The sequence below is a fragment of the Vanellus vanellus genome (assembly GCF_965231255.1).
Source record: "Vanellus vanellus genome assembly, chromosome: 5".
Classification (NCBI taxonomy): Eukaryota; Metazoa; Chordata; class Aves; order Charadriiformes; family Charadriidae; genus Vanellus; species Vanellus vanellus.
This window is the reverse complement of record NC_138910.1, coordinates 62,457,612-62,469,698: the sequence shown is the minus strand read 5'-3', so window position 1 is coordinate 62,469,698 and position 12,087 is coordinate 62,457,612. Positions and strand designations below refer to the sequence as shown.

Genomic DNA, 12,087 nt, shown 5'->3' with positions numbered 1-12,087 from the left:
AAATTGTCCTTAAAAGAACTAAACTATCAATGAAAGATCTTGTGCCGGCACAAAAGACTTCTGTCTAGTCCTTGTAATGAACCTGTTGCTTATCTCAGAGTTGATAAAAACCACACTTGCGTGCTCTCCACCCAGTTAATAAAACCTCTCATCCTTTTCATTCAGAACTAGACCTGACTGAGTAGGTCACAGGTATTTCTAGACTCCATGTGGTTCTGCTTGATGCCTGTTTGATTTGGGTTTATTCTAGGTTATTCTGTTTATTTTGCCACTCTCGAGAAGGCCCTCCATCCTTCCTTCCATCTACATAATCTGCAGAACAAGCCAGCCTTCTCCAGCCTTACAAATCCACATCTTTCACTTTTCAATTTCTCTGAAACTCAAGCAACTCCTTCCCTTGCTTTTTTTTTTGGGGGGGGTGGGGGTGGGTAGGTATTGTGAAGAGCAATGCAATCACTTCACTGTTCTCTGTATTGATGCACTCAGGTGTACTGGCATGTCTACTCTTTGGACTGGAAGGGGACATTAACAGTCCTGAACAATAGAAGTAGTTCTAGTTCAAGCTCTTTCATCTTGTGCTGCCCATGCCATTTACCAGTCTGAATGCTGGGTGAGAACATTGTAATTCTGCCACCACACAAAGCTACAGCTCTAGTACTGTTTCTTGTCCGGGTTGGTATATAAAGTACCATGTAATACTGAAACACTGGTCTTCTTGCTCTGTTCTAAAACCTTGAAATGAGTCAGCTCTGAAGTTTATTATCAGATTCAGCTCAGCAAATACACTCAAAACGCTTTCCTAGGGTCAGACTGTACTCTAGCTTGCGCATTGACAGGGATGAAAGGGCTCTTTGTGCAGACCTCTGCTTGCTAGTGTGGAGAGTGGAACAAATTAACTTTGTGGCATTATACTCCTTCCTTGAATGATTCATATGGTTGGTAAATCACAGGAGGGGTGGTTGTTAGCAGCAGTAAGCTAAAGCTATATAGCTGGGCTATCAGATGTGCACACTCTATTCTTCTAGATCCCTGGATAATCCACGCAATAATCAATATTCTGAATTAAAAACAGAGCTCCTCAATGCATTGGATACCCAGAAGATGGTGGGATTAACGTTTATTGGAAGCTGGAAATAAGTGGCTTATTGACTGGTTATTAACTTCTTAAATTCAAGTGACTTTTAAGGCTGAGAAGCTGAGCATCTCAAAAATCATCAAATTACTAGGGAAAAAAATTGTTTATTTTATCTTTTGTGCATTTTCATGATTATATGTGTAACAGTGTAGCTAACTTTCCAGCTGAAACATGTTAGCAGGTGGGCTTTTTTAGGTGAGCAAACAGAAAGGCTAACATGGAACATCTTAAAGACACTAACTCAAGTCATCCAAAGGACTGGACCCCCTGGATACATAGGACAGACCTCTGCCCGCTGCTCCAGCGGAGTGGCTGACAGTAGTAGCAGGTTGATCAGAAACCTGGCGGGGTGATTCGAGTTGTTAGTCAGGCCAGCGTGTGACAGGGCGCTTTCAAGTCAGCATTGTGGATCTTTGCTGGCAGCAGAGGAAAAGTGATACTCTGGCTTGGAAAGGGAGTGGTAGCAGATCCGTATTCCTTTGCTCATTCCCCACAGTCTTAATCTTTTATGTACCTTCAGGACTTGTGCTATTGCTTGTTTAATCCCCACATACCTTTGCCTCCAATCCTGCATGCTGTCCCTCACCAGCCAGTCCTCTGTCCACCTCCTCTCCCTGCCTGTCCCCTACTGTCATTATCTTCCATTTTCCTTTAAGACTTCTGTTTCCAGTGTCTGCTGAGCCGGTCCTGGTTACTGGGGCTCAACAGAGGCATAATGGCCCACTGTGTACAGCATTAAGTTAAAGGCTTTAGTGATCCTTCCTGATACTGACCTTTCTGAATCCCCGAATCTTTCCCAGAGAGCTCCCAGGCCCTTCCTTGTTAACTGAGGTACTCCTTATCAACTCCAAGAAGCTGTTTGACAGCAATTGCCATTTCTCCTTTTGTTTTTCATTACATTAATCTCAGGACCCTTCTTTGTCCATTGTGCCTGGCCACCACCAGTGCAATCACTGAGGCACAGGCAAAACAGTTGACAGTATGTGGCAGGTCAGAAGCACATTTCAGGGTGGTCTGAGCTGTCCCAGGCAGGCTCAGGAGTGAGGACACCACGCAGACACCGTCTTCAGGTTCCTTAGCTTCAAAGCTCGGCAATTTGACTGAGCATACGCTGTGATTTATTAAAGTGATTTGGGCAAACATGGATGAATTTTCTCAGACATGACAGAAAGCAGAAAGCACTTCTTTCTCCTTGTCCATTAAAAATCTCTGATCCAAACCATGTATAAGAATTTCTTTACTACTACACAAAAAGGGGATACCACAATGTCTGCTTCTTTAATTTCATTCTTAGAAATGACTGAATAATTTGTGCTGAAGCTGTCCAAAAATCTTCAGCACCTGCCATGGGAAATTTCAAACTGAAGGGTTCAAGTGAGGCAAGGTCATAAACACCAGCTCTTAGAGTGGAAATTGTCAGAAAACCGGACTAGCAGCTTGAACATAATAGGTGGCATTATATTCAGTCTCTGGGTGTTTCAATGCAGGATAATCCAAGTAACATAGCTCCGTATGGAGAACAGTGCCTACTTGCTCAGCTACTGTACGTAAGCAAGATCGTTTGAGAGTAATGGAAATTATGCTCAGCTGCACCTTCTCTAATTAGGCGGAAAACATTTGCTTTTAGGTTGGCTTTCTCAATTACTGTGTCCTGCTAATAAAGTAATTGGTCTCTGTGCCTTGTCTGACCCAGAGGGGGATACAGATAGGGGCAGTCATCTCGCTTAACCAGTCCAGCAAGGAACTGTCATGCTTTCATTTAAGACCTAACTCTCCCAACCCAAATTCCTGCCCCAGTTTTAACCAGGTAAGTTTCTTGATACGAAAGTCGAGCCTTAAGTGCAGGCAGCACCAGGATTCATTCTCCATGAATAAACAACACACTCGTAAGAAACAATAAGAACCTTGTGATTAATACAGAGGCTTGGAGTTGGGAAACTTGAGTTTATGTCTGGTTTTCTTCTATATATTCTGGGTGACTTTGTGAAAAAGAAAGAATCGAAACCAGAGAAAAATGCCCATGAATTTTCACTGCTGCGGTATTTCTGCAGATAGACATGTCTGAAGGTGGGTAACATGTAAAACAAAGCTCTTAAAAACTACAGGTCTTGAAAACATAAATGTTTTATCTCCCTTCCCATGGTTTCCCCACCACAGCACACCAAGCGGGTTGAGTGGTTACTGTCTTAATTCACAACTAAATCACTGTGAGCTCCTGGGTACTCCAGGATTTTAAATATTTTTTGCCTTTACAAGAAACACCACGTACTTGAGAGAGCAGTGAAGATTCACATGTGAATGTAGACCCTCATCATACTAATCTCACAGGGAAGTGGCTGTAGTTGGATAAAAGACAGATGAAGCATATTATAAAGTCAGCATCTTATGCATAGAGACCAGGGGATTGAGACCAAAGGCTCCAACCTGCGCTTCTCACCAGAGTGAGCGAGCACAAGCCAGCGTACACCTCTCCGGTCGAGTCACTAGTGCTCTTGTAAAAGCATCAGTTCCGTAATCCAATATTCCTTTTTCCAGAATTCTTTTAAATCTCATTTCTTTTTTAGGTTAAACTGCATCAACCCTACACAATGTGAATTCTAAAACTCCCTCCTCCCCATTGAGTGCTCCAACTACTCAGCTGCAGAACCAGGCTCCTTCCCGCGAAAGGGGTAAGACGGAAAGTTTAAAATCGATCTTGGCAATTTGGGCACTTGCAGGATCAGACATATAACAAGCGCGAGATTTCGGTATTACATTTTGATGTGGCTGTTTAAATCCCTTACCCTTTCTGAGCCTTGTTCCCTGGTGTTCTCTTCAACTGTGAGATGCAAAAGCTCGTTTGTGAATACGGGCTAATCAAGGAGTCAGCCTCTTCTCGCCAACCAAAAATGCCGGGTTCCAACTCAAAACAAGGGGCAGAGCACCACCTAGTGACTTACAATAAAATTACCCATCTGGCACTAAATGTTTTATTTGGTTGTGTCTGAAATTCGGGAAAAAAAATACCACAATTAGAATATTTAATTTAAAATGTTTAAAAAATATCCTATTCTAATACTGAGTTATTTTCTATCGAGTGTAAGATGATTCTTCCTAGGCTGATAGAAGGAATACAAGAAATATGATTGATATTGCTTGGTAAAAGCAGGCCTTACTCCTGATTCCAGTGTTTTTCTATAAATTTCTGTTGCTTGAAATCGGGATTTTATTAAAAATATTCGTTCCACTTGCTGTTTTCCTTTATTCACAATAAGAACGTAATATGAAGCTTAAGGAGAATCATGCAAAAAGGGCCAGCTTAACACTGAAAGCTAATATTAGTGTGTGATGACAGCAAGCCAGCAAATTCTGGTACCAGCCTTCATCATTGGCATTGTTCTTTTAGAATGATTTTTCTTCATCAGAGAATGAGGTTACTCTTTCTGTCTAGGTTAAAAGTTATTAATAATTTTTGGTTATATTTCTTGATATAATCAACATACTAAACTTCTCTTATGGAAAAAAGTTAAGTTTCACATGAAATTTCACATTTGTATTTCAAGGGAAAATTACTTTTTTCACATATTTTTTAAAATGCAATAGCACAAAGTTAATTTTACTCAAAATTTCACACAAATTATGAAAACTCTCAATAAATTGATGAATAATGGGCATTACAAGGTACCATGCTGATAAAAGCAAGAACTGTGAGTTGGCTGGAAACAAAATAGTTTAATAAATCCTTTGTAAGACACAGAGTTTTTAGGAATCTTTCCTGTCGTGTTTTCCCAGAACCACTTCTTGGGGCAGGGGGAGGTAAATTTGAATCAGAATTGTACCAAGCTCTGTTAAATGAGTTAAAAACTCCATTTCAGAAACATAGCAGAAGTTAACTTTTTTGAAAAACGTATTTCCAGTTAGCTTAGAAGAACTCTGAAGTGCTCTGAGGCAGACATTAATCCTCTCTCTCTTTTTTTTTTTTAATCCCAGTTTCTGATATTACCAATTTCCTTCCATCTATGCTAGTTTGACACCAAAGTTTCATCCTGCATTTTCACTTGAGAACTGGAATAAGTTCTTTTTTTTCCAAGCAAATCCAGCCTAATGCTCTGTCTCCTGCAGAAGATGGTTCGATTCTTCAACACCTTTCCAAAATAGCTTCAATTTAATTCCATTTTATGGTAGTTGAAGATGTTGTGTTACTTCTTAAAGAGGACATTTTTCCTATTGACTGTCAGGAAGGGAACAAAAACGCACTTTTAATACAACTTGCAAGTGCAAGGTCCTGTACCTGGGGAGGAAGAATGTAAAGCACCAGTATAGGTTAGGGGCGGACCTGCTGGGAAGTAGCTCTGAGGAGAAGGATCTGGGGGTTGTGGTAGACAGTAAATTATCCATGACCCAGCAATGTGCCCTTGTTGCCAAAAAGGCCAATGGAATCCTGGGCTGCATAGGGAAGAGTGTGGCCAGTAGGTCGAAGGAGGTCATTCTCCCCCTCTACTCTGCACTGGTGAGGCCACAACTGGAATACTGTGTCCAGTTTTGGGCTCCCCAGTTCAAGAGGAACAGGGATCTGCTGGAGCGAGTCCAGCGAAGAGCAACTAAGATAATTAAGGGCTTGGAGCATCTGCCTTATGAGGAAAGGCTGAGAGAGCTGGGACTCTTTAGCCTGGAGAAGAGAAGGCTGAGGGGAGACCTTATTATGGCGTACAAGTATCTAAAGGGTGGGTTGAAGGAGGATGGAGCCAGGCTCTTTTCAATGGTTCCCAGTGACAGGACGAGGGGCAATGGGCACAAGTTAGAACACAGGAAGTTCCGTTCAAATACATGGAAACACTTCTTTACGGTGAGGGTGACAGAGCACTGGCACAGGCTGCCCAGGGAGGTTGTGGAGTCCCCTTCCCTGGAGATTTTCAAGACCCGCCTGGATGCAGTCCTGAGTAATGTGCTCTGGGCAATCCTGCTTTAGCAGGGGAGTTGGACTAGGTGATCTCTAGAGGTCCCTTCCAACTCTGAAAACTCCGTGATTCCGTGATTATCCTTGCAATTTGTGATATTAATTTCCTCGAGAATATTGAGCTGAATTTAGGGAACATACAAATAAAAAGGTAACAGGGCCCTGAGAAAACAGGTTATTTAAAAGTGGCTGATGATTTCTGCATTCATTGGTCGTTGGGGTGACAATCCCTGATCCAGTTCCGTGCGGTTATTGCGATGCACACGACACCCACCGGGTCACCCGTGAGAGCTGACCGGGCTCCGCCACAGCCCGGCGGCGGCACTGCAGCCCCGGACGGCTGCTCGCCCCGCCCGAAGCCACCCATCCGCCCGCCCGGGCCGGGGGGGGGGGGCTTCACTGCCCCAACGGGCACAGAAATGCCCTCTCCTCCCGTCAAGACCCGGCGACTCGCCGTCCGCCCTGCGGTGGGGCCGGGGCTGGCAGTGCCCGGTCGCAACGGCAGGAGGAGCTGCCACCGCCCCGTCGGGCCGCTCCTCCCGGGCCCGTCCTTCAGCGAGACTCGCCCCGCCGCCGCCGCCGTCCCGCCGGCTGCGCCCCAGGCCCAGCCCGGCCCGGCCCGGCGGGAGCATGGAGCGGCGCGGGGGTCGGCAGCAGGTGAGCGCCGGGCCGGAGCGGTGCCCGCGGTGGCGGCGGGGCCGGGGCGGTGCGGGGCGATGCGGGGGCTGCGCAGCTGTCGCGGGCAGAGGGAGCGTCCCGGTGTTCGGCGTTCAAAGCGCAAGGCTGCGCTCTTTCCAAAATCTCAGACGTCCCGAAGTTGATTTTAGTTTCACAGGGAGTTTGTTTGGTGGGTTTTTTTTTTTGGGGGGGGGGGGGGGTGTTTTGGTTTGTGGTTTGTTGTTTTGGGGTTTTTTTGTTTGTTTGTTTTGTTTTGTTTTGTTTTGTTTTGTTTTGTGTCTTTCTTCCAATTTAGGATTGTGGAGATAGTGTTTCTGGACGGAGGGAATGGAGACCGGTCGTTTACCGAAAGTGCACAGACACTCTCTGGTTGCTGCTCTTCTTTCTTTTCTGGGCTGGCTTGGTAAGCGTGATTTTTTTTTTTTTTTTTTCCTGAAAGAAAAATCCCATCTAATGTTAGTGGGGTTCTGCACAGAGGTACACTGAATCTAAACCAAAATGATCATGGGCACGGGTCTGCCATGGGACAGAACTGACCTTGGTGGCGGAGCAGTGCTTTATTGACATGTCTGTTATCCAGACTTTTAAATTGTGACCATATGCTTTCGAGGCCATGTATACACAGGGCTGGGCTTTTTAGAATTTGCTTGTTTTTGTAAATTAGGCCAGGCTCTGACTGAGCTCTTATTTCTACTTATTCATTGTAGCCTTGTTGTCTTGCAACACGTTTGTCTGCAGTTATATCAAGTCACTATCTGTCCCATGCTTAGAACAGCATGCAGGCTTTTGGCAACAGGCTTTGTCATTCCTTAGTATGAATGTCTTTTTCATGATATGTCTGAGGTTGCTCAGGATTCTCGTGAATACACTATTAATCTGTTTTCAATTCAATTCCTCATAACTCTTTTAATGGAAGCTAATGCAGAAGTATACATACACATTTTGAACTGAAGCTGAACTTTGTGAACAAGATAGGGGTTTTTACATGCTGTCTTATGCTTAGTGCTTTGATCAGTGGAGGGAATATGAAAAATTAGACCTGTCAGCCGGTGAGGATTTAGGATTTTTGCTTGTTTTCTCTCACTAGTTTTATTGTTCAGTTTCTGTTAAATAGCTTATTGCATATATGTATTTGTTTTCTTTTCTTTGATCTTATTTGTAGAAGATTAAAAAGTTTTTGGTGACACTGTTCATGTCATGAAAAAGATTGAAACCATGTTAGCAGCTCTGTGGAAGTGCATATCACTGGCATTTATAGACACACCCCTCCAGCAGTCATACACATCTATTACTTAACAATATTTATGGCTTGTATCCAGTGTTCTGCACTTAAATCAATCAGATGTACACAGTATTTGCTGTACTCATGGCAATGCACCTGTAATATCCACCTTTAGAAGGAATGCCAGAATTTTTCTGAAAGTGTATTTCAGGTTGGGTTACAATGCCAGCTCATTTGTCCTTTTTCTTCTGAGAACAATTTAATTATTAACAAATATTTGCTATGTAAATAAACTGGATCTCAAAATATTTTGTTATTGTAACAAATGTCACACAAGTAGTATGTCAACTTTAATTGTGGAGCATCTGCAAAGATCTGCATATTGAGACGGTATTAACATGCAGTCATAATTTAAAAAAAAATACTATTTAACTAGTTACACTGCAAACATATAGGCGAAAATAAGACTACACTGGGGACTAAGGAAGCACATACTTAGATGTTGTTTATTAGACTCAGCTTTTGCCCAGATCCCATCTTTAGTCACAAGTGTTAAATGTAGAATAACAAATAACGGCTCTGAACCCTTTAAGAAAGCAGTTGTGCTGGATGTGCTGTGTGCAGTCTGTCTCCAGCACAGCTGATATTCAGCAAGGTGGTGGTGGTTAATGTGGGACTGAGAAGGCTTGCTGCTGCCAGCAGTTGGCATGTAGCCACAGAGCTTAGTGGATTGTCCTTGGTGCGTGTATAATGTGGTTTACACCCCGTGGGACAGAGGAGACGACTGAATCACTGAATTCTTCAATAGCTGGAGTGCTGTAAATAAGCCCTGGGATAAAGTCATGCCCAGGACTTCACCAGCTTCCCAGAAGAAGAATTACTGCTTCTTGGCACATGGAAAGTTTCTTTTAGAGGGGCTTTTTGGCCCTCATGTGGTCCATGAGCAGGGTTTAAGCTGTATTCCGAGGCACAGTGTCCTATATTGACTAAGGGTTGCTGCTGCTTGGCCAACAGAGATGCGTAGCTGCCCCTGGGGTTTACAGGGAGCTGATCTGCTGGAGCTTTGTTCCAGCAGCAGAGCATCTAAAAGATCAGTGCAATGTCACCAGGTCCACAGCGTGGCTCTCTACAGGTTTTTCACGTGTTAAAGGATGCGTCTTCCTGAAATTTCAAGTAATCTGCATTTTAATTGTACCTCATGTGTTTAAAATGTACCTCTGATTAAAATCACTAGCAGCTGCAAGGGCTCAGCGTTTCAGCCAATATATTGCTCAGGTGTGTCTTGAAGGGCACCCTGAAAAATGAGAAGCAGTAGGCACGTGAAAAATTACCATTTGAGTGACCTTGCCTTGTGACACACACAAACTTTGGTAGAGGCGGTGTTTAGTACCTTACTACTGCTTTCCTGTTATTTTAATCAGCACCCTCATCTTTCTTCTCCTGTGATACTCTCCTTAATTTATATACTTTCAGCAACAGATAAGGGAAATCGCTAAGGAGGCAATAGGGCTAAACTTGTCTGTATGACTTGCTCCGGTGTTGTGCGGAGGGGTAAATTTTAGATTTAACTGTTTGCATCCACAAGACAAAAATGCTTGGATTTAAAGGAGTATTTATTGAGTGGGAAGAAAAAGCTGTTGTAGCATGATTTCACATTAAAAAATATTTTAACAGATGTTTATAACTGGCTATGCCGTGATGGCTGGTGCAGCAGAAAGACTTGTGCTTGGATATGACAGCTTCGGCAACATATGTGGTAGGAAGAACACTCCTGTAGAAGGGGCACCTCTTTCTGGACAGGACATGACTAATAAAAAGTAAGTACATCAGATGATGTCTAAATAAATCAAATGTTTGAGAGCTTAATAAGATCTACATCTTCTAGTTGTCAATCATATACATATGTGTATACATACATGCTTATATCGAAAGGCAACAAAGAGGTGTGAGAATGGTGCAAAACGATGACTGAACCTAAAAAGTTAAGACAGAGTTTGAAAATGTGCTACATCGTTATGCTTTATGCTGGCTTCTTCTAAAAGATCTTAAATAGGACTTTGGCCAAAGCAGCAGTCATTCCGTACGGCAAACCTTTGTACTTAAGGAAGTTGCGTGTTGAAGTTCCCAGTCATTCCATCGACTCCCATGAACTAGTCCTTGTAGAATGGCACCACCTTGGCAGTTTGTGATCCCATTTAAGAACATAAAATGAAGTATAAAAATGTAGCATAGTCTCAAATTGCTTCTTAACTTCTGACTTCAAACTCCATTGTTTTTCCATTATATGTGGAAAAAGAATTTCATTCACTTTGTAGCCCTTTACAAAATGGAAAGAAGGCTCAGAATTTAAACCTATAAATCCCAGAAATCTTGTTTTTTGAAAAGAGGATCTTTTTTTCTTTCTAGGTATGTGTTCTTTCTGAATTCATGCAGCCTGGAAATGCAGAGCCTCAAACTCAGTGCAGTTTCCTTGTGCGTGTCTAGTTGTCCACAAGAGCAACTCAACTCTTTGGAAGACCTCCAGAGTTTTGCAAGGAATAATGGTGTGCAACAGGGAATACGAATATGTTAGTGTATCTGTAGAGCAGCTGAGCAACTTTCACTTTGTTATTCTCATGTTTGCTACGCTAGGGAGTCATTTCTTACCATTAATTTCCTGAGCAGTCCATGGCAACAGAAAATAAAATGTCTTGTTTCTGCTTTAGTTCAAAGCCATAGTTTCTAGAAATGTTAGAGCTCTCTTATGCAAATTCAAAAGTGTTTGATTAATTCCTGCACAAAGCTGAGATTATCCAGCGGAAAACTTGCTGCCAAGAAGGAACCAGTGTAGTTTGGTGGGGGTGCCAGTAGGTGAACAGAGCTCATATGCTATTTGAGAAACTTGTCCAGCTGGTTCTCTTAAATTTAATTAAAACTGTGGTGGAATTATTAATTCCAGAGACACACAAGTGTTTTTTATCCCTTTAGACATCAGATCCCAAAGTTTGCTATTCAACATATCTTTTTTTTTATTTTATTTTATTCCTGTGTTCAAGATGAATATGATGTCAGAAGTAGCTGTTGTGCAAAAGAGGCAGCTCCAGTTCATTCGTGTCCAACACGTAAATAAAATGACCTGTAGCCTAACCCTTATTCCGTAGGGTATGCCTAAACTGCAGACCATAGGAATATTAGTGGCTAATTTTATTGGAGGTCAGAATTCCATTCTTTTTTGTTCTGTTGTTTTGTTTGGCAAGGATTGCTATTAAAATTGACAACGTTTGTTTTAATTTCATTTTGGGGTATTTTGCCATCATTTGGTATGTACAGAAAGCTGTAAACACCTGTGATACTATATGAGTATTTTCTGTGTAACAATATAATTGCGTGAAATTCCATCTCTACGCTACAACTGCTTCCACGTTTATCTCGAGGGAGAGGGCAGTGTTGCGTTTTGAATGGCTTGAATGTATCCAGCCTTTCCTTCCCAGAAGCATTATATAATGGAGCAGAGTATTATTAGGGGAGTACCTGGTAATATTTAGCCTAGAGCCCAGAAAATGTGAAATTTCTGGATACATACACAGTCTGATCGAAATCGTGAGGGGCCTAGTTCTGTGGTGGCTTCTGTCGTTTTAGGGTTTTCTGTTATCTTAGTTTAGAGCTGAGGTACCGTTCTGTGGAACAAATAGCGTGCCTGCCCTCCGGGAAGATCAGTAAGTGGTAATTATAGTTAAGTCTGGAAAGCAAAAGATTCCACAGAGGTTGCTTTAGATTTACCCAATTAACTCATTTGTTATTTAGAGTCCCACTGGAATATCTGGGATGAATATGGCCTGCTAAGGGATCAAAGCAGAAGTGTAAACAAAACTTAATTGATAATGTGTTTTTCTCTAAAACTTTAACTAATATTAAGTTACCTTTCTCTCTTTTTTTTTTTTTTTTACTTTTGCCCTTCTTAGGTTCTTGTCTTTGCGTTTACAACCTGAACGTTTCCAGTTACACACTAAGCCCAAAGGCAGCTGAGCTGTGTCCGGCACTGCCAGTTCCACCAAGGTAAGAATTACTGGGTACTTTACACCACTCTTGAGTCCAAACAGCTTCTTAAGGGTTGTTACTGCCTCACGCTTTGTATTT

The 12,087-nt window shown here is 42.4% G+C and overlaps 1 protein-coding gene across 2 annotated transcripts in view; it reads left to right on the top strand.

Annotated features, from left to right (window-relative positions):
* Positions 1-6,946: 6,946 nt before the first annotated feature.
* The window catches only part of SLC44A3 (solute carrier family 44 member 3), a 40,192-nt gene continuing 35,051 nt past the window's right edge, over positions 6,947-12,087 (top strand). The window contains exons 1-4 of one of the 2 annotated variants that reach the window (XM_082483261.1): positions 6,947-7,152; positions 9,646-9,788; positions 10,378-10,514; positions 11,913-12,006. In XM_082483261.1, coding sequence (XP_082339387.1) covers positions 9,646-9,788; positions 10,378-10,514; positions 11,913-12,006 — 374 coding nt within the window. In that variant the 5' untranslated portion in view covers positions 6,947-7,152. The remainder of the gene's footprint in view (positions 7,153-9,645; positions 9,789-10,377; positions 10,515-11,912; positions 12,007-12,087) is intronic. The other variant, XM_082483260.1, reaches the window with a different exon arrangement.